The sequence below is a fragment of the Myotis nattereri genome (assembly GCF_964212035.1).
Source record: "Myotis nattereri genome assembly, chromosome: 3".
Classification (NCBI taxonomy): Eukaryota; Metazoa; Chordata; class Mammalia; order Chiroptera; family Vespertilionidae; genus Myotis; species Myotis nattereri.
The window spans coordinates 215,567,269-215,595,268 of record NC_138077.1 but is presented as its reverse complement, the minus strand read 5'-3'; the positions used below and the strand labels follow the sequence as shown (position 1 = coordinate 215,595,268).

Below are 28,000 nucleotides of genomic sequence, written 5' to 3'. Positions count from 1 at the left end.
CCCACGGAGGCCGGGGCGAGGGGAGGAGGCGAGCGGTCAGCTGGGCCGGCTGCGCTGCAGGACGGGGAGCGCGTGGGGTGCGGACGGCCACCTGGAGCCGCCGCCACGTGTCGGGGTGGAGGGGCTGCGCTCGGGGCTCCGTCGTCAACGTTGAGCACTTTATTAACACCAGGGGTTCTGGGGCGTGGGGGGGCTGCCTGGGGGGGGCCGCCTGGGGAGCATGGGGGCCGCCTGGGGAGCGTGGGGGCCGCCTGGGGAGGGGGCGGGGGTGGCGCCCCGGGAAGCAGCGGCGGCGTTTCTGTCCTTCAGGATGAGGTGGTGTCCGGAGGGGACGCCTGTCCCCGGGGGTGGGCGGCCCTCCTGGGTCCAGGCTCGGGGGCTCTCTCCAGGGAGGGGGCGCTGCCGGCCGGGCCCCTGGCGGACACCCGGAGGTGTTTGAAGGCCGTGGGCAGCCTGCGGCCCAGGAACGGGGGGGTGGTCACGTCCTGGATCATGATGACGTACTCCCCTGTGGGAGACAGGAGAGGCTCGGACTGACCCACCCCCCATGGCACCCCAGAGCCTCCCGCCCCGCCCCCACCTGCCCGGACCTGGCTGCCCTCTGCCCAGCTGCTGGGGCACACGGTGAAGAAATGAATTTGGGCCCTGGCTGGTGTGGCTCAGTGGATAGAGCATTGCCAGTGGACTGAAGGGTCCCGGTTCAGTTCCCGGTCGGGGCACAGGCCCAGGTTGCGGGCGCGATCCCCAGTGTGGGGCGGGCAGGAGGCAGCCGATCCCTGATTCTCTCTCATCATTGATGTTCCCTCTCTCTCTCTCTCCCTCTCCCTTCCTCTCTGACGTCAATCCTACATAATAAAAGGCTAATATGCAAATTGACCGAACAGTGGAACGGCCTGTTGCCATGACGCGCACTGGCCACCAGGGGGCAGACGCTCAACACAGGAGCTGCCCCGTGGTCAGTGCGCTCCCACAGGGGGAGCCCTGCTCAGCCAGAAGCCAGGCTGACGGCAGGCGGTTGGCGAGCCCCATGGCCTCTCCCGCCTCCGTGGCAGTCGCTGTAGCAGTCGCCGTGGCAGCCGGCATCCCCTGAGGGCTCCCGGACCGCCGAAGGGTGCAGGCCGGGCTGAGGGCCCCCCCACCCCCCAATGCACAAATGTCGCACACCTGGCCTCTAGTAAAAATATATATTTAAAAAAAGAGATGCATTTAGGCGAGTGAACTACCTGCACCCTCAGGACACAGGCCTGGCTGCAGGTGAGCTCCTGGGGCAGAGCTGGGGCCCGACTGGAGGGCAGGGCTGTGAGGGGGGCAGGGCAGGGCCCCGTGGGGGGCGCGGGGCGGGCAGAGAGCGCCCTTCCTGCTGGGGCCACGTGGCTGGGATCCTTTAGAAAGTACCTCCCACCTTTTAGGAGAAAATAATTCACTTCCTCTAAAGTGTTTTTCCAAATAACCAAGGCTCTAAGACCTGGCTGCCTGTTTTGAAGCCCCCCCCCCCATTTTGCTGGGGGAGCAGTTTGGGGGGGTTGTGGGGGACCAGGGTGTGGGGGGATTGCTCTGCTGGGGGAGCAGTTTGTGGGGGTCGTGGGGGACCAGGGTGTGGGGGGATTGCTCTGCTGGGGGAGCAGTTTGTGGGGGTCGTGGGGGACCAGGGTGTGGGGGGATTGCTCTGCTGGGGGAGCAGTTTGGGGGGGTTGTGGGGGACCAGGGTGTGGAGGGATTGCTCTGCTGGGGGGCAGTTGGGGGTCGTGGGGGACCAGGGTGTGGGGGGATTGCTCTGCTGGGGGGCAGTTGGGGGTCGTGGGGGACCAGGGTGTGGGGGGACCGCTCTGCTGGGGGGGCAGTTGGGGGTCGTGGGGGATCGGGGTGTGGGGGGACCGCTCTGCTGGGGGGGCAGTTGGGGGTCGTGGGGGACCGGGGTGTGGGGGGATTGCTCTGCTGGGGGGGCAGTTGGGGGTCGTGGGGGACCGGGGTGTGGGGGGACCGCTCTGCTGGGGGGGCAGTTGGGGGTCGTGGGGGACCGGGGTGTGGGGGGATTGCTCTGCTGGGGGGGCAGTTGGGGGTCGTGGGGGACCGGGGTGTGGGGGGACCGCTCTGCTGGGGGGGCAGTTGGGGGTCGTGGGGGACCGGGGTGTGGGGGGACCGCTCTGCTGGGGGGGCAGTTGGGGGTCGTGGGGGACCGGGGTGTGTGTGGGGGGGAAGCACGTCCCTGTGTTGCAGCCCGAACGCTGTCTGGAGGGCCTCAAAGTTGGAGAAACAGAAAGAGGAAAATGAGGACGCACAGAGGGAGGTTGCCATGGAAACCGCCCCTCCCTCCCGGGCGGGGGGCTGGCAGGGCGCGTGGAAAAAGCTCGCGGCTGGCCCGGCTCACACAGGAATGCGCGCAGCTGAGCGGGCGGGAGGGAGGCGCCCGGGCCCCAGGACAGGCTGGGGGGGGGGGTACCCAGCTCGGCCGGGCTGTGGGGTGCGCCCCGGGGCAGGACCCAGGACGAGAGGACCCGCAGGCGGGAGTGGGCTTGGCCCGGAGTCAGCTCCTCTGGAGCCGCGGGTGGGGGGCCGGCTGGGGCGCTGGGAGGGGCCGCATTCCGCACCCGGGCGCCGGCCGCGGGCGGAGGGGGCACATGGCAACGCCGTGTTTCCGGGCGTCTCTAGGTGTTCCCGGGAGCGGGGGCCCCGCAGGGACTCCGTGGGCAGCGGCCATGGCCCAACCCAGCCCTCCTCTGACCCCGTCCGAGGCCTCGGCGGAGGGAGGGAGCCTGGCCGGTGGCCACCCCGCTGGCCTCAGCCACCCAGGCCGGGCCCGGCCGCCACGTGGTCCCGGTGGCCCTGCGCCCAGAAGCCCTTCTCCTCAGGCCCCTCGAAGTGCAGGCGACCCACACTGGCCCCCCAAGACAGCAAGGGGCGTCCCCTCCTCCCCCCTCCCCCCTCTTCAGTCACACATGGGGGTCCTGAGAGGGGGTGATCCCGGGGCCAGCCCGTCGGAGGGTGAGCACACGGCCGGGGGCACTGCCAGGCCTGGCTGCACCCACACCAGGACCTTCCTGGGTGGGGAGGGGCTTGGACCTGGGCACCCAGCTGGGCTGAGGGCAGAGAGCCCGGGGCCGGGGGGCCCCTGCCCTGGACACCCTCCCCCTCTGCCCCCGTGCCCACAGCCCCCCAGGGGGCCCATGCCTTGGTGAGGACCCTGGGCCAGTCCACGCCCCCCACCTGCCCAGGCCCCATGGTCCTGCCTCTGGGGGTGTCCAAGCTGGGCAGGCAGGGTGCCCGCCCCACCCGAGGCCCAGCCTGTAGCCATGTTCAGAGGAGGGGAGCAAGCGCCTGCCTTCCAGAGGCGACGGATGGTCCACTGCAGTGATGGCGAACCCATTGAGCTCGGCGTGTCAGCATTTTGAAAAACCCTAACTTCACTCTGGTGCCGTGTCACATAGAGAAATTTTTTGATTTTTGCAACCATAGTAAAACAAAGACTTACATTTTTGATATTTAGTTTATATATTTAAATGCCATTTAACAAAGAAAAATCAACCAAAAAAATGAGTTCGCGTGTCACCTCTGACACGCGTGTCATAAGTTCTCCATCACTACTGGATGGGACAACCCGCGCCCCCCACTGCCCGACCCCCCCTGCTCGCCCCCCCCCACTGCCTGCCTACCTGGGGGGGCCTCGGTCCCCGGCTCTGCCTCGGCTGCCCCGTCAGACCTGAGGGGAGAAGGGAGGCCCTGAGTGCACGTCCCAGGGCCCACGTGTGTGGCACCCCTCCCCACGCACATGCACACGCACCCAGGGCCACAGTGCGGGGGAGGCCCTGGAAGGCCAGAGGGTACCCGGGTGGCTGTCCTGGCCTCCAGGACCCCTCTGCCTCAGGGTCAGCGTGTGCGGCCCCCCTGGTCGGGCCCTGCCCCTGGAGGAGGGGCCACGAGGCTGGGGCCGCTCTCTGCCCTCGGCCTTGGCATCTCGCTGTCTGAACCCACACGTGGCACCAACAGCCGGAGCTGGAGGGACAAACCCACCCCCTCGCCAGCCGGCGCCACCTCCAGGGGCGTCGAGGTGCCGGGGCCTCGCAGGGCGAGCAGGGCCCTCAGAAAGCGCCCAGGCACAGAGTGACCGGAGGCAGCGGGCTCGGGGCTCCGCGGGGGCCGAGCCGCTGGGCGGGGGCTGCCCTCCTGGGAACAGCGGTCACTGTCACCTGGTGAGGCGGGAGGGGCAGCCCGGCCAGGCCCGTGTCCGTCGGAGGGTGGACAGAGCTGCCCGGCCCTGCTGCCCGAGGTGGGCAGCTCCAGACCGTCTCGGCATGTCCGTCCGGAGCAGAGGGCTCTGGGGCCAGGTTAGCCGTGCAGTGAGCGACGGGCCCCCCACCCACCCCAACACTGACCCCCAGGGGTCAGCTGCCTGCAGGACCGGCTGGGCCCTGATGCAGGTCCTTGGGGGACGAGGCCGCTGGTGCAGTGTGGGTGCCCTGAGTGGGCGCCCCGAGTCCTCTGGCCTCGGACGTGCTGCCTGGGTGGCGCAGAGGCCCCGGGCGTGACAGACTGGGCTCCGCCCTGAATTGTCCAACCCGAGGCCTTGGAGGCAGCCAGGAGGCCCCCTCCGTGGCCCCGTGTTTTGCCATCAGAGTGCGGGGAGCGGGGGCTCCCTGACGGGCTCGACGACCAGCCAGGCCGACCCCTGGCCAAGCTGAGGTGTCACATGCCTGGCTTGGGTGATAAAAACTTAAAGACAAAGGTTTTAAAATTCCTTCATTTCGAGCGGGGGAGGGGGGGAACGGGCGTTTCGGTCGTGAGGGGGGTGTGTGTGGGGGGGGAGGCAGGTAAGTGTTTTAGCGCTAAGAATAGCCAGGGTCTGCGGGCGGCGGCGTTAAGGGACCTGAACGGGTTGCGAGGAGCCGAGCGTTTTTACAGAACCCCCAGGGCTGCGAGCAGACGGTGGGGCCAGGGCGCAGGCCAGGGGCACCAAGGTCTGAGGTTCCTGTGGACCCTGGGCGGCCGTGGGACCCACCCACGCCGATCGGGCACCGACTGTGTGCACAGCGCTGAGCGGAGCCTCCCGCTTCCTCCCTCCGGGGACCCTGCGCCCCCGAGAGGCCCACGGGGGGGGGGGGGAGGGGCGGGGGCAGGGACACGGCGGGGGCGGGGAGCCTGGGAGTGGGCTCCGGCCAGGGCTGGCCCCCGACCGGCCTCTCCACTGTCAAGATTTCCTCTCGGGCCCGGCCGGCGGGGCTCAGTGGTCGAGCCTCAGCCTCGGAACCAGGAGGTCAGGGTTCGAGTCCGGTCAGGGCACAGGCCCGGGTTGTGGGCTCCATCCCCCGTGGGGGGCGAGGAGGAGGCAGCCGATCCATGATTCTCCCTCATCTCTGATGCTTCTCTCTCCCTCTCCCTTCCTCTCTGAAATCAATAAAAATACATTAAAAAAAAAAAAGAGTTTGATCCTTTGGGGCTTTGCCGTTAAGCTTTGCTCTGTGAGTTTGAGGGGGCTGGTTCTTCCCCAGGGAGAGCCTGGTGCTCCCAAACCCCGAGGCCACGCCCTCCCCTCCCCCGAGGCCCGGGAGGGTCCCATCGGAGCTGCCACCTCAAGCCCCGACGCTGCCCTTCTAGGTCAGGGGCCCGCAGGGCTGACTGGTGAGCGGCGAGCAGACCTGACCCTGAGCAGAGCCGTGGCCAAGGCGGTGACCGCTGCAGCCTGGGTGGGACCCGTGGCCGCAGCCACGCTCCGTGGCCTGGCTCTGAGGGCCTCTCCGAGTGGCCGGGGCCGGGAAAACCCATGGTCAGAGCCGAGACACCGGCCACAACGGGTGGAAGCAGCGCCGAGTGGGCCGGCGCCCAGGCCCCGCACACCGGCTTCCTGGCTGGGGCCGCGGAGCAGAGCGAGGCTCGGGGAGCGGGGGTTGGACCCCCTGGCCGAGCGCTCAGTGGGCGGCAGGAGGAAGGCGGCCCTGTCCTGAGGGACCCTTCCCGGTGAGCCAAGGCCTCCAGCAGCCCGTGTGACCCAGGCCCGTCCACCCCAAGGCCCATCAAGACCCTCGGGGTGTGGGCCTGGCGGCCCCGGGGTCAAACAGGAGGCCGTGCTGCAGACCAGACGTAGAAACCACGGCCTGGCCGCAGCGGGCAGGGGCACAGGCTCCAGTGGGTGTGGCCCCGAGGCCTGACCTGGGCGTGGGCCCCTGGGGCCTGGTCAGGGAGGCCCCGCGGAGTCTGGGTCAGGCCCCGGTGCTGGGGCAGGCGCTTCTGCTCAGCCTGTGGCGTCACGTGAGAGCCCAGCCCCAACTAGACACAAACTGGGGGGACGGTCCCCGAGGGCGGCGGCTGCAGGGGGCCAGGGCTCTCCCCACCTGCCCTGCCCACAAGGCCACGAGGCCAGGCTCTGTGGGCGCTCACTGCTGGAGCCTGGCTGCCCTCGCTGGGGGCCACGCTGGACTCTGTCGTCACCTCCCTGGGACCCCCAGCCCAGGGGCTCAGCCGGCCGTCGAGGGCCCTGTCCCTGGGGCAGCTGGAGGCCTCTCCTCACCCGGGGGTCCCACGGCCACACGGCCCCTCTGAGTGAGCCCCCCGCCCCCCGCACACACAAGAGGCTAATGAACCCCCAGCCTGGCCTGGGGCTGAGGGGTCGGCACCATTTAGGGGCCCCGTCCCCTGTGGGCAGCGGGCTCCAGGCCCAGGGAAGCCTGCAGGGTGTTCTCAGTTTGGGGGTACCTGCCAAGGGGGGCTGTGAGCGTGGGACAGGGGAACAGCCCCACCCCCAGCCTCTCTCTGCGTGGTCCCCGTTCCAGCCCTGAGTCAGGCGGAGGCATCGCTGGCTGCAGGGGGGTGGGAGGGGGTTGAGGGTGGCCAGCTGCTCCCCCGCCCCCCTCACACCTGCTCTGCTCCCCACGGCTGCTCGGGCCGCACGGGCTCGTCTCACGGCCTTAAACAGTTTTTAGAGTCAAGCACCCAGCCCACCCCTTCCTCTGGTTCCCTGGACGCCCACCCTGGGAGGGTCCAGCCGAGGGCCCAGGAGGCCACCCGCAGGTCCTGGCCGGGGAGGGACAGGGGACAGAAGCCATGTGCCCTGGGGCCTGCAGCCTGGACGCCCTGTGACTGCCACCCCACGGCTTCTATGGGGCTGCTGGGCTCCCAGGAGCTCCCCCCCGCCCGGCCCACCTGGGCCCCCCATTTGCCAGGACACTGCCCTGCTCGGGGCCACCACAGCCAGGAGTCCCTGACCACTCCCTGTGACCGAGGCTTCTCCCGGCCGCGGGCTGGCACCTGGGAGAGGACAGGCCGCCACCCGAGTGCGTCCTCTGGGGCCGACGACCCGGTGGCTGCTGCCCAGAGCTCCTGGTCCCCGCGGGGCCGGCCGGGTGGGCCCACCCTGCCCCAGGCTGCTCTGCCCTCGGAGGCTGAGGGGACCCCCTGAGGCCTGGTGGCAGCGGGGCCAAGGAGCGGGGCGCTGGCCCAGCCACAGGGGGGAGGGGGCGGGGGGCGAAGGCCTGGGCTCCCTGTGATGCTTGGCGGTCACCCGGACCTGAGCGGAGGGGGCAGGCTCTGAGCCCCAACCACCGGCCCCACAGAACTATGAACCGGCTCCCGGTGTCGGCCTAACGACCAAGTCAATGCCTGCTCCCCGAGTCGAGCAGGAGGGCCTGGGGGGCGGCCGGGATCTCTGCGGGGCCCTCACGAGCAGCTGCGGGCAAGGCCGGGCGGGTCCCTGGCCGTGGGCGGCTCGGGGCTGAGGGCTGCCGGGGCTCCCACAAGTCCCCCAGCGCCTTTAGGGCCCCTCGGGGGAGAGGCCGGGCCAGGCCCAGGACCCCCGCGTGGCGGCCGCGCCGTGAAATCCAGTCCGGGCTTTGCCGCCGACACCACGCGGCCGCCTGTCATGTTGTGAAATTCCGTCAGGAGCCAGGAATGTCTCCGCAGGAATGCCAGGCGGAGCGGGAACAGGCCCCGGGCGGGAGCGGGGCGGGCGGCTCTGTGACGGGCAGGCTCACCTGGCCCGCGAGGCGGCAGCTCAGGGACCCACGTGGAGAGAGTGTGAGGCCACGGCGGGCGGCGGGAAAGCCGGTCCGGGGCCTGGGCTGAACGCGCCCCCCCCCCCCAGCTCTGTCCTGCCACCCTTGGGCCTTTCCGTGTCTGTGGGGCGCGGTGGCGGCACTGACCGGCCGAGAGCGTGAGCCATGCGAGGCTGGCTCTGGCTTTGAGGGTCACCAGGCGGAGGAAGGGGGCTCCTGGCCCGGCTGAGGCTGTGCTGAGGGTGAGGGGGCCGTGGCCGGCCCAGCCCGGTCAGCTCGACACCCCCAGGACTCCAGTGGCTGAGGGACGGCGCCGGCCTTGTCCACGCGTGTCTCCCCCGTGGGGTGCGGCCACCTGATCACTCCTTCGCCCCCTCCCTGGCCTGGGCCGACCCGGGAGGCAGAGCAGCTCACGGTGGGCCATTGGTGCCAGCCTGCCGCCAGGAGCTCCCCGCCCTGTGCCCAGCCCCACGGCCATGTCGCCACCGTGTCCCAGGGCCCCAGACACAGCGCGGGGAGCAGGGCCGGGCAGCTGGCTGGACGGGGCCCGGCCTTGCGGGCTCTGCCTCTGCCTGAGCCAGCTCAGGGGGGACCCAGGAGCCCCGTACCCCCCTCAGCAGCGGGTCAGGCCCAGCTGCCCCACGCCTTGCAGAAAAGTCTGCCCAGGGAACCGTGAGGGCGGGGAGGCCTCACAGCAGGTCCTCGGGGAGCGAATGAGGCGGCCAGTGCGGAGGGGGCGGGGGGGGGTGGCGAGAACGTTCAGGCAGAAAGCGCTGGGGGCTCGAGGGGGCGGGAGCCCTGGGCCCCTCCCCCACCTGCCTGTGGGCCCCTCATTCACAGCCCGAGCCGGGCGGCTGGGTGGGCTCAGCTGGGCATCAGGGGAATCGAGTACCTGCCCCCCTCGGGCCCCCTCACCCCCTTCCTGTGGCTGAGCCCCGGCAAACGCCCTGCCCCCCGGGGGGACCCAGCCTCCGCTTCGCAAGGCAAGGGCTCCTTAATGCGAACCAGACGCTGCGTCTGCGAGGCCGGCGGCGGGAAGGCGGGAAGGGTGGTTCCCACAATTCCAGGGGGTGGGCTTTTTGGGTCTAGAGCCAGGTGAGGGCGGAGGGAGCTGGTGCCGGGACCAGAGCAAGGCAGCTGGGGGGGGGGGCACCCGCGGAGAGCAGGTGGAGGCCCTGGGGCAGGCCCCCCGCTCGCCCCGGTGGGGCTGGGTGGGGGCTCGGGCACAGAGCTGGGTCCCTGGCGGAGGCCGGAGGCCCAGGCTCCCCAGCAGGGGTCGGGCAGGGGCGCGGGCGGGCGGGGGTGAAGGAGCCAAGGGCCCCTGAGGCCCAGGAGGCGGGCTCGGGCTCGGGCTCTGATGGGGGGAGGCGCACGGGTTGGTGCTCCCGTGTCCGTGCGGCCCAGCCCGCGGTGCCCGCAGGGGCTCCTGAGGAAAGCGCCCGGCCCCTCGTTGCCCCCCTGCCCGCACGTCGCCGCGGGGGCCACCCTTCCTCCGCCCCCGCTCCAGGTCGCGTCCCCTCGTCCCCTTGTCCCCTCGTCCCCTCCGTGCTAGGAAGGGCCCGGGCTCCCCTGGAAGCAGCAGGCCCGGCCGGGCCCCCATTGTCCAGGCCACAGAAGCCTTTGCCACCGCAGGGCCGGCTGAGGCCTGTGGTGTCTGCGGGGCTGAAGGCGGGGGAAACCGAGGCAGGTGTGTGGAGAAGGGCGCCCCGCCCCACCTGAGACTGTGCACACCTGGGAGGCCGGCTGACGGCCTGAGGGTGGGCTCCTCCTACCTGCTGCCTCCCGGTGGGTCCTGCGTGGTGGGCGTCCCTGTCCCAGGGCTCGGGCCACCTCTGGGCCTGCCGCTGGCCTCCTGCGGGGAGCAGGGGGGAGGCTCAGGGGCCCCCACGCACTGGCTGCAGCGTGGGGAGCGTGCGGACCGGCCGTGGGGTCTCCCCGCCCCTACCTGGTGCGGGCCGTCCAGGAACGGGATGGGGTGGTACCCGGGCGGAGGGGGCCCCAGGCGGATGTCCTCGAACTGGGCACAGCCTTGCTCCGCTCGCCGACAGCCCTCAGGACAGCAGGACCCGCGTCGCCCGGCTGAGGAGAGAGAGGTTCCCGGGAAGATGGCTTCGGGCCCCTGAGCACACAGAGCGCCGCCAGTGAGCCCTTCCCGCGGCCCAGGTGGGGCGGGCGGGCTGGGAGGGTCCCGCCACAGCAGCCACGACCGGCCGCGCCCGCCCCGAGCGCCCGTGACCAGGACACGCGGACACGCCCGCGTCGGGGCTGCGGAGGTGGAGCCTCAGGCACACCCAGGGCCCGCGGAGCCCGGAAACCCTGGGGTCTGGGCCGGGCCTGTGTGTCCTACAGGGGGTGCCCCACCGCGGCCCTGCCCCTCCCGGGGCCCCAGGTGTGAGGGTGAAGGCCCCCCTGGCAGGAGCTGCCAGTCAGCCGCCCGCCCTCCGCTCTTTACACAGAGACTTCGACGTTAGGTTGGTGCAGGGCCCCCAGACGCAAACACCCACACGCCGGGACCCCAGCCTGTCCCTCGGGGACGTCCCTGCCCGGCTCACACGCCTACGGAGGGGGCTGGACCCCAAGGGGTGGCTGGAGCCGGTGGGGCGGACGGGGCGCACGGCTACAGAGGCTGCAGGGGGCTCGGCGAGGGGACGGCCTCGTCATCGTGCCCTGGACGGGGCCCTGGGCAGCGGCCTGAACGCCCCCCCTGGGGCCCGTCTGGGGGAGTGAGGCTGTGAGCCCAGACGTGTCTCCAAGTTGCAGGTGGGGGAGTCTGACCCCCCTCCTTCTGCAAGGACCTCGCTCACCACCACTCACCCGCCAGCGTTTGCCGGGCTGCCCTGTTTGCGCCCTGGGCAATGGTGGGGACCTCGCTGCCGGGACGACAAGGACCCCAGCTCTGCGCCCTCTGCCCAGGCGACTTCCCCGGGGGGCTGCACGGCGAGCATCGAGGCCACCAGCTCCTCCGCTCGCAGCCCCAGAGCCAAGGTGCCATCCGCCGTCTCCCGGGGGTCAGGGGGCGCAGACGCGTTGGGTGTGCAAATCACCCGCCACAGGCCAGCCGTAGCCCCGCCCCCCTCGGCCCCTGGACACGCGTGTGCGCCCACCGCCCCTCGGCACCCGCTCTGCACACACGCGCTGAGACGCCCACATGGACCTGCACCCCTGGCCACCAGCTGCGTCCACTCGTCCGTCCACGTGCGTCTCCCAGCGACGCCCCCCCCCCCACCCCCGTTCCGTATGGGAGGCACAGCCCCTCCCCCTCGCCTGTGCCCCCTCCCGGCCCCAGCAACTCCGCCTGCCGCTGCGCTGCCCCCACCCTGGCCTCTCCTCGGCCCCGCCTCTCACCCCTTTGCGCTGTGCCTCCACCCCTCACACTGCAGCATGGAGTCCAGTCCCCCCTTCCACCCCCTGGGCAGGCCTCCAGCATGGCCACACCCTTGAGCCCCACCCGCCTCCCTCACACCCTGGGTCACCCTGGGCCCCTCCACCTCTACACACCCGACCTGGGGCCCCCCTCACCCCTAAACCCCCGAAACGAAAAGGCTGAGGGCTGCTGGCAGGTCCCACGAAAGGGCGGGCGGCTGAGTTCTGGTCAGACACAGCGGCAGCCCTGGCCGGTGTGGCTCTGCGGATAGAGCGTCGGCCTGCGGGCTGAAGGGTCCCGGGTTCGGTTCCGGTCAAGGGCACAGGCCCGGGTTGTGGGCTCGAGCCCCAGCGGGGGGCGTGCGGGAAGCAGCGGGTCCATGATTCCCTCTCATCATTGATGTTTCTCTCTCCCTCTCCCTTCCTCTCTGAAATCAATAAAAATCTATGAAAAAATAAAAAGCAGCTGCCGAGACGCCACAGGCACAGGTGCCGGCCGCTGCTTCCGCCGCTGCGGCTCAAGCCGGCCGAAACGGTGGGTGGCAGTTACGGCAGCGACGGGCGTCGTCAGCAGGACCGGCCACCGTGCGGCCCCTGGAGGGACGCGGGCGGTGTGACCTCTCCCAGGAAAACGTCCATTAATTACTGTTTTACAGCGACTCCATTAGGTCCCTAATCGCCTGTGTAGGACGCGGAGGGACAGGGAGAAGCCGCCGGAGAAACGGCTCCAGGGGCGGCCGGGCCCTCGCCAGGCGGGAGCCGCACAGGCCTGATGTTTCCCCATTTAAGTGACAAAAAAACGTGACTGGCCCTCGGGGGACGGGCAGGACTCGTCGGAGGTGAGGACACATGGCCTCCTCCCGGGGGGACGGACGCCAGGGCCAGGGCCTCGCTCCTGGGACGCCTCCGCCGGTCCGGGCGCTGAGGGCCTGTCGAGCTGATGCCCACCCGCCCGCGGCCCCCGCAGGTGTGGCCAGGCTGTGGGACACGGGAGGGCACGTCCGCAGACGCCAGGCTCCCGGCACCTCGAGGGGCGTCCCACACGCCCCTCCCTAGAGGCGTCTGACCCGGTGAGAGCGCAGTGGCCTCTGAAAGGCTGGTCCCGTGTGCGCAGGGTCACGCCGCCCGCCCCCCTCGCCTCTCTCCCCGGATCCTGGAATTTCTCCACCCGGCGGTCCCCAAGGAGCTGCTGGGAGGGCTGCCTGCGTGTGGGGCCCCGGCTCCTGCCCTCTGCCGGCGCCAACGTGGCCACAGGACACAGGGAGGCAGGTGCTCCGGGTCCCACACCCGGCCCGGGCGGCAGGAAGGATAGCACGGGTGTCCATCGGACCCCCGGCAGCTGCCCCCCCAACACTTCCACCCCCCCACCCCCACCGCCCCGCCGCCTGGCTCCTCCTCCTCCTTCCTGGAGCCCCCGGAACGCAGGGCAGCTGCCAGGCCAGGAGCCCGTGTCCGGGACAGTGGGAGGTGTGGCGGGTCCCCGGCCCGAGCTGTGGTCTCGGGACCCACCCTCTGGGGCCCGGCTCCAGGCAGACGCCCCCGACACCCCAAGGTTTGAGTTCATCCCGTGCTGGCCCTGGGGGCCGAGCGGCATCTGTTCGCCCTTTTCTGGCCCGTCCCTCTGTGGGCCGACCCTGGACAGGACACCAGGGCGCAGGTTTTCCGAGCGGACGCGGATCCGGAGGCTGCTCGCCGTAATTAACTAGACAATTAGTGTTAAACGTGCCGTCGCCCCAGGAGGCCACGAAACGTCCACAGGTTCCCTCGGCACAGCGTCAGCTTTATCGGCCGGATCGGCTCAGCGGCAAAGGGCACCTTCATTTCCTAAGTCACCTTACGGCTGCGGGCGCTTCTCAGATCCCAGCGGAGGGACTGCAGAACCATTTGTTCAACAAAAGAAAAGGAGAAACTGCTCGGACCAGGACCAGCTGGAGACATTTCCCAGGAGGGTTTTGTGGGGAAAAAAAAAAAAAAAAAAAAAAAAGCCCGGCCCGTGTTGCTTAGTGGTGAGCATCGACCTAGGAACCAGGAGGTCAGGGTTTGATTCCCGGTCGGGGCACAGCCCGGTTGTGGGCTCCGTCCCCGGTGTGGGGTGCAGGAGGCAGCCGGTCCATGACGCTCTCTCATCATGGATGTCCCTCTGTCTGTCTCTCTCCCTCTCCCTTCCTCTCTGACATCGATGAAAACGTATTTAAAAAGCAGCAGCACAGACGAGAAGCAATCTGAGTTCTGCGCCCGCTGCAGCGTTCTAGGTTCCCAGATCCAATATCGGGGATTGTGGGAGCCGCGGGGCCCAGCCAGCCCGACCAGGTGTGTCCCCCCATCGCCCCGGCAACGGCCAGCACGGACACCGGGGTTCAATGGGCCTACCTGATGGGGTCTCGGCAGACACCCCACTGGCAGCAAGGAGCACACACGGTCCCGTTACAGCTGTGGGCGGGAACTACACCAGGTGAAGGGACTAAACGCAAAGCCATTTTGAATAGAAATCAGTGCTTTGTTCCCAGAATCTGGGTCTGGAACGAGACCCCGGGCGGCGGAGAATACGAACCTGGCGACCGTCCAGCCGTCTCACAGAAACAGAGGTGCGTCCCCTCGGCCCCCAGGCGCTTCCCCACGGCCAGGCGGCACCACTGGCAGAGCCAGGCCTGCGGGGTGCTGGCACCCCAGGGCAGCCCCAGGGGCGGGCAGGGCCAGGACCAAGCAGCACGCCCACCCCACGCCTCAGGCCTGGGCCTGGTCTCCATCAACCGTGTTAGACGGACACCCTCGGGGGAAGTGGGCCTGGGGCGGGCTCCCACGCAGGGGCCACCCGTGTCCGGTCCAGGCTGCCCTCAGGCCTCCTTCAGGCCCGGTTCCCTCCCGAAAGCGCCGGCAGCAGCCCGACACGTCAGCCCCGGTGCACCCACTGCAGGTCCCGCACCCGCGATGCCCCATCTGCCGGACGGCGCTGCAGCCTGGGACGGCTCACCCCGCACCATGGCATCGGGCCTGCAGGCTAAGGGCCCGGGCCAAGGCGCCTGAGCGCCCAGGGCGGGCAGCCCCAGCCTGGCATCTCACCCATGGCACGGCCACTGGGCACCGTCTCCCTGGACGTCCTGCCCCCCAGCCCCACTGTGCCAGGTTCGAGGGCACCTGCTGTCCCCCCCCCCCCCCGCGCTGCCCACCACGGGCCGTGTTGGCTGCACTCACCGGGCAGGCCGCCGGGGGCGTCTCCGTGGCCACATGAGGCGTCTGGGATCCGTGCCACCTCCGGGTCTCCCGTGGGGAGTGACGCGTTGGCCGCTCGGGGCTCCAGGCCCGACAGCGGGTAGGGGATGCACTGGAACCCACTGCGAAGGGGAGGCAGCTGGGCTCCATGTGGCGCCAGCTGGGGGGACACCTGGCCGTGGGAACACGGGGCCCAGGGGCACCCCAGGGAGGAGAAAAGGCCCGGCTGCCCTCTGAGAGCAGGTGATGGAGGGGGCGGGGGCGGGGGCGTGGGTCTCGCTCTGGGACCACCTGAGACCCCGCAGCTCACAGCCCCACCTCCCGCCCGCCCGCCGGCGGTGCCCACCGCGAGTCCGAGCGCCTCGGCCTCTCCGCCCTCGACTGAGCGTGTCTGCTGGTCGCTGCGTGTCCCGGGGCTGGGCGGGAGCAGGTGGGGGCCCGGGGAGCACTTCCAGTCATTCCCCCCCGAGGCTGAGGGGGACCCCCCTGCCCCGCGTGGTGCTGCCCACGTACGTCACCCTCACTCACAACGGGGTCTGGATGGGCGCCTCCCGTCGGCCCGCGTCCACGGTGAAGAAGCTGACCTCCGAGTAGGCCGGCAGCTGCACGTACCTGACGCCCGCCGCGATCCTCAGGACCCGGCCGTCCTCGCCTTGTGGGGGGCGGGGGGGAGCGTGCTGTGCCCAGGAGCAGGGGACCAGTCGGGGCCTGGGCTCCTCCCTGGGGGCTCGGGTGGTGGGCGCCGGGAGGGGCGTTCATACGCAGCCATGGCCACAGCCACGGCCACGGCCCACCGGAGCTCCCTGCTCACCTCCCGTCTCGCTCCTCCCGGCCCTCGGCTCAGCCGTCCACACGGTCCCTGACCGAGCCTGGTCCCGGCCCCAGGCCCCTCACCGTGCCTCCAGACTGGGCCTCTGGGAGGACGTCTCCCTGCTGGCCACGCATGGTGGGAGCAGACACGTGGACGCCCAGGGGACACTGCCCCTCACGACCCATCTCCCACCCTGACCCAGGGCCCGGCCCGCCCCACCTGCCCACAGCCCCGAGGCACCCACACAGGCCGGCCCCGTGGACTCGGGCTCAGAGTCAGGGGAGCAGGAGAGTCGATGGCCACCACTGACCACCGCCAGGGGGCCTGGCGCCCAGCCTCCCACGATGCCAAGATCCGGCAGAGATGCCGCCGGCCAACATGGGGAGGACCCTGACTTGGAAAGAACCGGAGCCGAGTGGAGGGGAAACGGATGGTGGTCTGACCGCCTTCCGCCTCGGGTCACGACGGAGTCACCATCCCGCTCGCCCCGCCTGCGGGCAGCCAGGAAGGCAGGTGCAGGTCAGTGAGACGGGGTCTGAGGTCCTGGGCGCCAGGCAAGGACATGGTCCCTGAAGACGGGGGCAAACTGTGTGCCCACGTGGCCTGGTCGCTGTCTCGGGGACGTGGGCGCTGAGAGGGTCCCTGGGCAGGGAACTCCCTCCGGGAAGGACACAGTGAAAACGAAAGTGAATTCCGGACGTTTCCGGGAGAGGAAAGCTGGAAGGATTCGTCGCCAGGAAACCCGTGTGATGAGAACGGTGACCTGGGTCCTCAGGGCAAGAAGCAAGGGCGCCGGGCGGAAACCGGGAGGAATGAGCAGAACCAGGAAGGGACCTGGTGGCTGAAGAGAGGGAGTCCTCTTCCTGCCTGTGAGACTCTGAAGGTAAATGAATCGCAGCAAAGCCTCGCGAAGTGTATGGATGCGTGAGTGTAACTGTGATCGTGCACAGACGAGGGTAGAGAGAAAGCAGGGAACAGTGTGGTTCCCGGACGCAGAGTGTGGCGTGGCCTGGAAGTGGACTGAAACGTTAACGATGTGCATCGCCGCCCTCAAGCCCCTAAAATTAGGAAACAGAGTGACAAATACTAAGCCAACGACGGAGGAGATACACTGGGTCAATAAAAAAATATCCAATCCGAGAAAACAGGAATAAGGTGTAAAGGAGGGAAAGACAGCTGAGGAAACGGAAAATGAATAGTGAAATGGTAAGTCCCCATCTGTTATGTCAAAATTATATTAAATACGAACGGTATACACCCACCAGTTAAAAGGCAGAGATGGTCCGATTGGACACAAAAGCAGGACCCGACTGCACGCTGCCTACAGAGACCGCCCTTTAACGTCAAGACCCAAACAGGTCCCAGCTCAAGGCAGAGACGGTAACACCAGTCAAGGGAAAGCCCCTGCGTTAACATCACGGGGAGTGGACGGCAGCGCGAAGGCCACCACGGGGGTGAAAGGAAGGTGATGTCACAATGATAAGGAGTCAATTCATTCAATGGCACAAAACCCCAAATGTTTGTCCTCCTATTAACAGAGCATCAAAATAATGAAGCAAAAGTTGACAGAAATAGACACATCCACAATTATAATCAGAGATTTCAATACACCACCCTCCACCAGGGATAGAACAGGCAGACGGAAAGTCAGCAAGGATGTGGCAAACTTGAGCAACAAAATCAACAAAGTACGCTGGGTTGACTTTTATAGAACACTAGAGGCCCGGTGCATGAAAATTTGTGCACTGGGGGTGTGTGTGTGTGTGTGTCCCCCGCCCTGCCCCCTCTCACTGTCCGGGGGCCCTCAGGGGACGTCCTACTAATGGCTCCCTGTGGGGAGCAGGCCTAAGCCGCAGCCTGGCCTCCCTCTGCGGGAGGCAATCTTCTGATCAGGGGAAGGCACCGCCCCCATCACGCCTCTGCTGCTGCCACTGCCGGCCGTGAGGCTGCCTGAGCCTCGGGCCGGCCCTGGGAAGCGGCAGCTGCCATCCGCTCCCCCAATGCACCTCCTGGTCAAGTCCCCGCCCACCCACGCGCGCCTGCTGTGCACGCAGGCCCCTGGTGATCAGTCGTTGTGGCATGAGGGCGTCACGGTGTGAGGGCGTGACGACCACACAGGCTTTTATTAGTATAGATTCCAAACGAAAGAGCAGAATCCACACTCTTTTCAATGTGCTCACAAAACATGTCCCAAAACAGACCATATTCTGGGCCATAAAACAAGTCTTGATAAAGTGAAAAGGATTCAGGGTATACAAAATATGACCCTCACCACATGGAGGGAAATTAGAAATTATTAACAGAAAGCTCTCTGGAAAATCTCCAAATATTTAGAAATGAAACAACACCCTTCTAACTTACTCATGGTCCAATGAGAAATCAGAAAATATCTTGAATTGAATGAAAATGGAAGCACGACATAGGAAATCTGTGGGATGCAGCTAAAGCCGTGCCCAGAGGGAAATTCATAGCAATAAACTCCTATACTAGAAAAGGAGTTTCTAGTCTGAAATAACCTTAGTTCCCACCTTAAGAACTAGAGAAAGGACATTAAATTAAACCCAAAGTAATGAGACCAAAATAGGAACTAATAAAATAGACAACAGAAAGCAAAGGGTTGGTTGTTTATCAATGAAATTGATAACCTCCAGCCCGAGGAGTCAGGAAGAGAAGAAAAAAGACACACTGATCCACAGTGGGAACCAGCGGCGCCATCACTGCATTCAGGGGAGAAGGGGCACGAATGGGCTTAGCCGAGAAGGCTGGCAACATCGATGAAACGGACAGCTGCTCAAGAAGAAAGATGGCCGAAGGGGACTGTGCGTTGCGGGCGACGTTCAATGCCACTCACACCCTCAGGATGGCGCCTGTGGACACCACCGTGCGGCCGGGGTGGAGCCAGCCCTCAGGCTGTGTCGGTGGCACCGGCCTCTCGGGAAAACACTCTGGCGGTTTCTTGAAAGTTCAGGCACAGACGTCCCATGCGCTCCAGCGATCCTGCCCACGGGTACATCATCGAAAACACACGCTCACACGAAAGCTGGGCAGGAGCACTCACAGCAGCCGAACGGTGCGAACACGCCAGCCGTCCCTGGGCAGGCGACAGGCGTGGTGTGCGGACGCCACGGAAGACCACTGGGCAGGAGAGGAGGAGGCCCACACGCGGCGACGCGGGAAGCTCGGTGTGAGCGGACACAGCTGGGCCGAGACGCACCCACAGGTCACACAGGAAATGCCCAGAGGAGGCAAATCCACAGAGCGGGGGGGGGAGGGGCTCGGGCTGCGTGGGGCTGAGGGTGTGGACGGGCTGCACGCGGTGGAGCGGCCTTTCTGGGTGAAGGGAAGGGTCTAGGTCGGCACTGTGGTGTGGTGACGGTCGTCGGACTGCAAATTTACTAAAATTTACTAAAAATCGTGGTGTCGCTGATGCAGATGAATTCGATGGAATGTGAATGATGCCACAATAAAGTTGTTAAGTAAGCCAACTGTGACCAAATACATTTGGTGCCCGCTACTCCTCGGGGCGTCCTGATGAACGCCTGTTGAGCTCGGCCCACGTGGCTCAGTGGCTGAGCATCGACCAATGAACCAGGAGGTCAAGGTTCGATTCCCAGTCAGTGCACATGCCCGGGTTGTGGGCTCGATCCCCAGTGTGGGGCGTGCAGGAGGCAGCTGACCAATGATTCTCTCTCATCATTGATGTTTCTCTCTCTCTCTTCCTCCCTGAAATCAATCTATATATAAGCGACCATTCGACCGTCTGACTGGTAGCTATGACGCACACTGACCACCAGGGGGAAGATGCTCAACGCAGGAGCTGCCGAGCTGCGGTGACTTGGCAGCTGTGGTTCTCGGGTGACGCAGCTGTGGTTCTCGGGTGACGCACCCGGAACCAGAGGAGGGAGCCCGATTCTGGGGTGTGTCACCTGAGAACCGCCATCTTGCACTCCGGGACCCCTCGGGGGATGTCGGAGAGTCAGTTTCAGACCAATCCCTGCAGGCCAGGCCGAGGGACCCCACCTGCCGGAGGGACCCCGCTCACTCTGCAGACGCCCTTCGAGCCGTGGTGCCGCCCCAGGGGAGGGCCTGTGGGAGGTTGGCTCCAGGGCGTGTCTGGCCCATCTCGCCCAGTCCCACCCCACCAGCCACCTTCTAATTAATTTCCTTTCAATGTGCACGAATCCGTGCACCGGGCCTCCAGTAAAAATATGTTTAAAAAAAAGCTTGTTGAGCTAAGGCAAGTGTGACATCAGGAATCCTGTGAGGCTATTAACGGGTCCCCTCCCCCTCCCCCTGCGGTGTCTCAGGTGGCCGGGGGGGGAGGGGGGACCCTCTGTGGGAAGCCGGCCTGTCCCTCCCCGGCCTCACCACTGGGCTGACCATCCCGGGAAGAGCAGCAGGACGTGGGGAAGTGGCCTGATTCCCTCCCAGGCTGAGGCCTTCCTCCCCTCCTGGCCGGACCAGCCTACACAGATGCACCTGGTGCTGCACCATCACCATCCCCTCACTCTGTGATTGCGTGACCACCGCACACGGGCATGCACAGCACACATGCATACACGAGCTCACACACATGCTCACACATGCTCACATGAGCTCACACACAAGCTCACACACATGCTCACATGAGCTCACACACACGCACGCACGCACACACACATGCGCACACGCGGCGTCTTGCTTACTGGCGGCCACTGCCCCGTTGTCCTGCAGCAGCTGCACGCGCACCGTGAAGGAGGCGCCCCGGGCCACGTCCATCACCTCCGGGCCCAGAATCACAGTCCTCGCGGCTCGCCCTGGGGGAGCAGAGGCGCGTCCTGGGTGCCGGTCCACCTGCCCGCGGCGCCCGAGGCGAGAGCCCCAGGTGTGGGCCGCCCCGCAGGCCCTCTCCCCTAGGGGTGCGAGCCCGTTGGCACCCGAGGGGCTCCGCCTGCCGGCCACACGCAGGTGCAGAGGCTGAAGCCCCCGACTGGCTGCGGGGGGCGGGGCGGGGGGTGGACGAGGTGTCCCTAAGGCAGCGTCCTGAGACGTTTGGTGTTTGTTTGTGTGTCTTCTCGGCTGTGATTCTTTGAAGCAGCTCATTCAGAACCACCGGCTTCTACCAAATGGGCCGCAGGGTCTGGGCGCACACGCTGGACCGGCCCCACGGCCCCCTCCTGCCTGGACCCCTGCGTCTGAGGGCGGCTTGGTGGGCGGGTCCCCTGCACGAGGACCCTCTGGGGTCTGCCCCCCAAGAGTGACGGCCTTGCGTACAGCCCAACGGGGCCTGGGGCTTCGGGCCGGGACCGGGCAGAGCGGGGCTGGGAGCTCAGGGCGCTCCGTTAGCGGCGCCGGGAGGGTCGAGGGCAGGGCCCGGGGCGGCGGGCCTTCCGGGTGCGCCCAGCAGGGGAACTAACCCAGAGCCCACTTGGCGGGGGAGTCGGGGGGGCCACCAGCCCGGGACCCCATTGGGGAGGTGAGGCTGCGTCACACCCAGGGGTTCGGACAGGGCCCCGAATTTGGGGGCGGGGGCCCGGGATTCCTTCCTGAGGTGACCTGACTAAGGAGCCTGAGGGGCCCCCCGCAGGGCCAGGCTCCACTGGGAGGCTCCACTGAGGGGGGCGCCTGGGTTTGGCCCCCAGGCCTGCACCCCAGGGTCCACCCTCCCCCAGGCCCCGGCACGTCCTTTGCCAGGACCTAGGCCCCGGCCGAGGAGCCTGCCTGGCTCAGCGGTGCCCCCGTGGCTGGTTCAGCGTTACTGGTGCCCCTGTGGCCTCTCCCCGCCAGGAGCCCAGGGCCCCCGAGGGGTGGGGGCCACCCTCGCCCTGTTGGGGCCACTTTAATGCTCGGGGGGGCAGCACGGGGAGGAGGCAGCCCCCAGAGGAGGCCCCTCAGGCCCCTGGCCACCTGTGCTCATGCCACGTGCGGAGCTCAGGTGGGACCGGACGGAGGCCGTGGGTGCAGATGCTCAGGGCCCGTGGGTGGGGGACCCCAGGATCGGGAGAGCCCGGGCGACACCTACCCACCGGGTGGCCGTTGATCCACATGCCCCTGTAGACGAGCCCGGAGCAGTGGGCCATGCTGCCCAGGCCGCTGCGGACGTCGCTGTGCCACTGTCCCTGCGGGAGCGGCCGGGGAGAGGGCAGCCGCTGTCAGGGGGGGCTCAGCCACTGAGCCCCGCCGGCTGGGCCCACTCCTCGGGCGGCCGCAGAGGACGCCTGTTCCCGTGATGTCGGACCCTGCGCGCTGTGGGCAAGACCGTCACCGGGGCCTGTGGGACCACGGGCTCCACGACCCCACCGCACACGTGCTCCTCTCTCCCGCGAGGGCCTGCGGGACCCGGGAATGCAGCCTGAGCCGCGCCCCAGGACACGGCAGACACCCGCCTCACTCCCCACAAGGCTGCAGCCGGGGATCCCCAGGCCACGTCCCGCCCTGGCATCAACTTGGAGCCGCGGCGTGGGCAGAGCTGGGCTGCCCCCTGGTGGCGAGCGGACGAGCGGCGGGCACCCCGCGAGCCTGGCGTTTGCAGGAGCCTGTCCCACCTCCCGGCCTCTGGGCTGAGCCAGTTTGCAGGGGAGGCCCAAGAGGGGCCCAACCGTGCCCAGCCCAGGGATGCCAGTGGGCGGCCACGACCACGGCGAGGCCCTGGGCAGCCTGGGGGCCGAGGGAGGACCAGGTCCGAGGACAAAGCTTTTTCTTGTGCCCACTCGGCCGGGTCCTCCTGCCCGTCCCCCTCCCGCCCAGCTCAGCCCGGCCCGCCCATCCCCGGGGCCGTGATGGCGGCTCCTCGTCACCACCCAGGGTTCAGCTCCCCTGGCCACACGGAGGACGGCAGGCCTCCAGCCACTAGCTGTGCCTCGCAGGCCCGGCGGGCGGCGCATCCACGCGTGGGCTGTGATGACCGGGCACAGGGTGGCCCCCGAGGCACTGCTGGCTCCGTGGCACACGGGCCACGTCCAGTAAGGAACGCTGGGCCTGGGCCTGGCCCGAGCAGGCTCCTCACGCGCCTGAACCTCTTCCCCACGTGTCGCCCCTAAAACCTGAGGTGGCACTTTCTGCAGCGACAGGGAGAGGGGGGAGGAGGGCAGAGGGAAGGGGGAGGGGCGCGGGCCTGGCGCGAGGAGCAGACGGTCCCCCTGCCCTGCAGGGCCACCTGGATCTTCTCATTCAAACGCTTCCCCGGGCGCCCGGGAGAGAGGAGGGTCCTGGGTTCGGGAGCCGGACGGGACGCAGGGCCGTGAGCCCCCCGAGCCTCGGTTTGGTGGCCAGTAAAGAGGGGACAGTGGCCCCGCCCCGGTGAGCTGCGCCCCGAGGAGCCTGTACCTCGTAGGTGGAGCCGTCCGCACAGCGCAGCACCCCGTGGCCCTGCCGCTGGTCCCGCACCCAGTCGCCGTCGTACTCGTCACCGTTCCTGCGGGACCCAGAGGCCGGGCTCAGGCTGGGACAGGGCGCCCGGCTCAGGCCAGCTCCTCCGACCGACCGGCCAGCTGGGCACGCGCCACGGGCACCGCCATCGCCGACAGGTGGCCCGGCGCCAGGGCAGGAGGCTGGGCGCTCGGCAGGTGCGGAGACAGCCCCGGTCCTGAGAGCACATGGCCCCCCCCGCAGGTGTGGGACTCAGCCCCCCCAGGTGTAGGACTCGGCCCCCTAGTTGTAGGACTCGCCCCTCAGGTGTAGGACTCAGCCCCCAGGTGTAGGACTCAGCCCCCCAGGTATGGGACTCAGCCCCCCCAGGTGTAGGACTCGCCCCCCCAGGTGTGGGACTCAGCCCCCTGGGGTGCGGGGCTTGGAGGGGACACAACAGGGAAGAAAGGGGGAGGTGAACCCACAAATCCCAGCGGCAGGATTTCGGGTGAGAAACTGGCCCAGGAGGTTAGGAGGCGGATGTCCAGCCGGCGGCCGAGGAGACAGGCCTCTGTGGGCCGCACGCCCCTCCCGCCCCCGAGGGTTCCATGGGGCTCAGAGCCCGAACCACACGCACGGCCAGTCAGTGACCGAGGGGAGTGCAGACCCCCACACTCCGAGGGCCCTGGGCCACGTACTCACGGGAAGGCCATGTGCCCACGGCCGTGTCGCTTGTTGTTGTGAAAGGACCCACAGTACACGCGCCCGTCCTGGTCCACCAGACGCCCGTGTCCTGCGGAGGAGCCAGAGCCCAGCTGCAGGCCGCCCGCCGGGCAGGACGGCAGTGACTTCAGGACAAGGCGGGGCCCACAGGGCTCAGCGCGGGACCCAGGAGCCGCCGTCCAGGGGCTGGGGGGTGACCTGGGGCGGCGCTGGCAGCCGCCAGTGCAAGTGGCTCTGGGTGCAGCTCTCCGATGCCCTGAGGGCGGGCACACGGAGGCTGGTGCACCTGCTGTGTGTGTGCGGGGGTGGGGGCTGGGGGGGACGATGCTACGCGCCCCCGACCTGTTTGTGGGGCGTGTGTGCGTGTGTGCACGCGTGTGTGTACCGGAACCTGCGTGTGCCTGGCGAGGCCGGAGTGGCCCATTCTCGGGGCCTCTGTCTAGATCCAGTTTCCGGTTTGGACAGCCGGGGTGCGAGGCCATTCCTACCGCTGTCATTTATTTATTAAAAGTTTATTTTTGTTGATTTCAGAGAGGAAGGGAGAGGGAGAGACAGAAACATCAATGATGGGAGAGTCATGGGTCGGCTGGCCCCCTCCTGGGGATGGAGCCTGCGACCCGGGCCTGTGCCCTGACCGGGAATCGAACCGTGGCCTCCTGGTTCATGGGCGGATGCTCAGCCCCTGAGCCCCGCCGGCCGGGCCCACTCCTACTTCTCACACCAGCAACACCCAGAGGACGTTCCTGCCCGCCTCGGGCGGCTGGGCTTCGGGAGCCGTGAGCCTTCGGCCTCCGGGCCGTGCCCACCGCCCACCGGCCGGCCTGGGGCAGGTGAGGGGGCCGTGCCCACCGCCCACCGGCCGGCCTGGGGCAGGTGAGGGGGCTGTGCCCACCGCCCACCGGCCGGCCTGGGGCAGGTGAGGGGGCCGTGCCCGCGCTGGGGCCTCTGCGGTGCTTGTGCTTCTGGCCCCGGAGCCGCGAGGCTGCAGCGAGGCCAGACCCGGCAGGCTGAGCCCAGGCCGACCTCGGACCCGGGATTGCAAGCAAGTAGTAAGCCGGGGTTGTTCCAGCCACTGGGTTTGTCTTGTGTGTGAATCCTCACCTGAGAATATTTCCCATTGATTTTTAGAGAGAGTGGGGGGGGGGGGGGAGGGGACGGGACAGAGAGAGAAACATTGATGTGGGAGACACGTGGGCTGGTTGCCTCCCACATACGCCCCGACCAGAGCCAGGGATGGAGCCTGCCACCCGGGTACGTGCCCTTGACCGGAATTAAACCCGGGACCCTTCAGTGCTCAGGCCAATGCTCTATCCACTGAGCCAAACTGGCCAGGGCTGTGCCACTAGGTTTTGGGGGGCTTGTCACAAGCGGTGGTTGGCGTCACAGGCACAACCCCCCTCCCCCCCCCACTGCGCCAGCCACAGCTCCGGGGGCAGGAGTGCAACCTCGCCTCCTTCCCACCCCACAGGCACGTGGGGGCCGGGCTCTGGACCTGAAGGGACACCAGCCCCTGGTCAGGTGCAGGGCCCTGGGCCCACCCACCCCACGGAGTCCGAGTGTCGGGCAGGGGGGTGGGACTCGGCCACCATTCCCGGGCCCCGGGGGCGCCAGACCTTCTCTCACGCCGTGGCACAGCTCCCCCTCGTAGCGGCCCCCCGCCTTGTACTCCATGACGCCGTGGCCTTGGGGCTCTCCAAAGACAAACTGCCCAGAATAGGTGTTCCCTGGGGGGACGAGCAGGGGGCGCGAGGTCAGGGTCGGCGCCGGTTCAGGGCGGACCCTGGTTTACGAGGGGACACAGGACCCGGCGGATCCGGACCTGCCCTCTTGGTTCCTGCCAAGCCCACCCCGGGGCCCTCGGTGGGCAGCGGTGTCCCAGATCCGAGGGCTGAGCCTTCTCTCACTGGGAACTGACCCCCACGCTTGCCCATGAGGGTCTGAGGGTCGGGAGGCAGCCCCTGGCCACGCTGTGGGCAGTACCCCAGCACCCCACCCCCGGCTGGCATGGGCTGTGACCCCTCAGGGGAACCAGGGCCCCCAGTTTACAGCCGGAAGTGCCTTCGCACCCAGAAGGGAGACGGTTGAGAGAAGGGAGTCGGCAGGTCGCCAGGGTCTCGGGCTCACCTGTGGCGGCCCAGTGGCGGCAGCCTCGGCCCATGATCTCCCCGTCCGCAAACTGGCCCTCGTAGTAACTTCCATCCTTAAACAGCAGCTTCCCGCGGCCTGGAGAAGGACACGGTGCCGTCACGCCCGCAGCGGCCGGAGTGCCCGCCGGTGCCCGCAGCGGCCGGGCTGTTTCTCAGGGAGGGGCGGGAGGGGGAGTCCGCGGCTTGAGTGAAAGTGAGAAATCTCTGGCAAAAGCGCTACCATCCGGAAAAGCCAAAAGGTGGGGCCCACGGGTACAAGCGCTCATAGAGGAAAACACCACAGGCCCTGCCAGCTCTGCTCGCGGTTAGAGCGTCAGCCGCGGGCCCACGGGGCTCGGCCGGGCCCGATTTCCAGTCAAAGGCACAACCTTGGTGTGGGTCGGGGTGCGTGTGGGAGGCAAACAGCTGATGTCTCTCTCTCTCTCTCTCTCCCTCCCCCCCTCCCCCCCTCCTCAGCAGAACGCCAGGCAGACATAGGACTGGGCGGAGCGGAGCGGGGGACCCGCTGGGAGGCCTCCAGGTGACCTCCACAGACCTCGCCCCTCGGCGGCGGAGCCTTTCTACAGAAGGAGATCAGCTCTTTCTGGTCAGAAATGAACCATGAAGGCAGCTGCGGTTTCCTGTCTGCGAGGAGGTGGTAGGCCAGGGGTCTCCTCCGACCCGGTGCCACGGCCCCGGCTTGTGGCTACCCGTGCGGCAGCACCAGGGCAGCCCCAATGCCTTTCCTGGGCGACAGCGACAGTGGGGGGCCCAGTCCCGCGGGCACCTGGTGCCACCCGCCTCCCCAGCGCCCGGAGGAAAGGGGCTGCCGGCTGCAGGGTGGCCGCGCCGGGGAGAGGCCACCGACGCTTCTTACCGTGGGTCTTCCCGCCTTTCCATTCCCCTTCGTACCGGAAGAAGGAATTGGGGTAGGTGTAGACACCGTAGCCTGGATATCGAAAAGGATGCGCGGGTGAGCACGTGGCACAGGCAGCCTGGCTGACGTCCAGCAAGCGCTCCAGGTGGGGTGGTCTGGGGGGGCTGTGCACTTCCCCACCTGTGACCTCCCGACACGGCTGCCCGAGGCTTCAGTCTGGGGGTCAGGACTTGTCCTGTGTACTGTCCACCCCGCCCCCACGCCTTCGTTTGCTTAAGCACCGAACATGATGAGCACCTACTCAGTGCAGAGAGGCAGGCCCGTGGGAGGGCCTTGCGGGAGTGGAGAGGGGACTTCCGAGCTGAGCCTAATTAGCCAGAGGAAGGCGAGGGCAGGGCGGGGGATGTTGTGCCCCGCGAATCACAGAAGGACGCCTCAAGAAGTCGAATTAAAGAGTCACATTGATTGCAATCCGGGACTATGAGGGGCCATTCTGCTTTCCCAAATCTCATAGTGATAAGATGGCCGAAACACCAGACTGATATAGGCAAAGTTCACAAAGGTATTGATTACATCCCAAGGTTTGGAATGAGGAACCTGGTTTGCAAAAAAGCAGTTTACAGAAGCAGAAGCAGTTTACTTAAGCATGTTATCTCAATCACAGTTTTGGGGTCTCCGGGACACTGAGTCAACGGGGTCAGGTTAACTGGAGCCCTCTGACCTTGGGATAACCGTGCTGTCCTTCCCAGGTGAAGGAAAATGTGCTTTCTAAGACCAGTATGACCACGACAAAGGGGATAGTCACAGAATCAATAGGGTATTTAATCGAATGGGATGATTTATATAATTCAGAAAATCAAAATAACCTTTCTATTGTTAAACAAAGCAAATAAGTACAGAAGCCAAACAGCAGGGTTAAAGTTAAACTACAGTTTCTACCGGAGATGACTGCTACCACACTTCCGGAAGCTGCCCCCCCCCCCCCCCCCCGTGGCCTCCAGTCCCATCAGGACAAAGCCCTCCCTCCCGCCACGCCGCTGCTGAGCGCACCACCCCCCACTCCCACTCCCACCCCCACCAGCCCCCTGGTATGCGGGGCACAACTTGGGGGGAGCAGAGCGGTTCTAGGGGAGTGTGGCGTCATCAGACTCCTGCATCTGCCGAAAACGAGGTCAGGTTCTACCGGAAGAGAGCGGAGCGGACTCGGAGTTCACTCCAGTCCCTTTTCCCTAACTCTAAAGACAGCTCCCGTCAAACCTCTGAACCGCGCGTCCAGGCTCCGGCGCCTTCCCGCTCGGTCTCCAGGCCCCGAGACCCCGTCCCCCGCCCATCCCGCGGGGCACCCGCGCACCCGGAGGCGAGGACCCTTCCAGGACCAGGGGCGACGAGGTCTCCGGGGATACCGACGGGGGCTCGTGGAAGCTCGCGTGGGGACCGGGGCGCGGGTAGGGCGTAGGGCAGCCGGACGCGCCCCCCCGCCCCCAGCCCTGCAGCCGTTACCGTCCTGTGGCGGCCGCCCCTGCGGGTCCGGGCGCTGCGGGCGGGAGCTCCGGCTTCCTTGGCTGGCAGCTGCCATCTTGCCGCT

General features: G+C 67.5%; 1 protein-coding gene across 3 annotated transcripts; it reads right to left on the bottom strand.

Annotated features, from left to right (window-relative positions):
• Nucleotides 1-138: 138 nt before the first annotated feature.
• On the bottom strand, nt 139-27,994 carry MORN1 (MORN repeat containing 1). 3 transcript variants are annotated; one of them, XM_081087590.1, is made up of 14 exons: nt 27,916-27,994; nt 26,416-26,487; nt 25,537-25,635; nt 25,026-25,136; nt 23,392-23,482; nt 22,669-22,756; nt 21,365-21,461; nt 20,049-20,159; nt 15,081-15,204; nt 14,535-14,674; nt 9,925-10,058; nt 9,752-9,831; nt 3,651-3,697; nt 139-508 (listed from the first exon to the last, which is right to left on the bottom strand). In XM_081087590.1, exons 1-14 carry the CDS (start codon nt 27,989-27,991, stop codon nt 306-308), a joined length of 1,473 nt encoding a protein of 490 aa, XP_080943716.1. In that variant the 5' UTR covers nt 27,992-27,994; the 3' UTR covers nt 139-305. The 3 variants fall into 3 exon arrangements, with proteins under 3 accessions (XP_080943716.1, XP_080943718.1, XP_080943717.1); XM_081087592.1 differs by lacking the exon at nt 27,916-27,994 and adding an exon at nt 27,767-27,801; XM_081087591.1 differs by lacking the exons at nt 14,535-14,674; nt 15,081-15,204 and having other exon boundaries at nt 161-508.
• Nucleotides 27,995-28,000: the final 6 nt, after the last annotated feature.

Coding starts and splice junctions, on each gene's coding strand:
- MORN1 (XM_081087590.1), bottom strand. CDS start 27,991: ATGGCAGCTGCCAGCCAAGGAAGCCGGAGCTCCCGCCCGCAGCGCCCG. Junction 25,137..25,536: donor CCGCCACTGGGCCGCCACAG/GTGAGCCCGAGA, acceptor TCGTCCCCCCAG/GGAACACCTATTCTGGGCAG. Junction 509..3,650: donor GGGGACCGAGGCCCCCCCAG/GTAGGCAGGCAG, acceptor TGTCTCCCACAG/GGGAGTACGTCATCATGATC.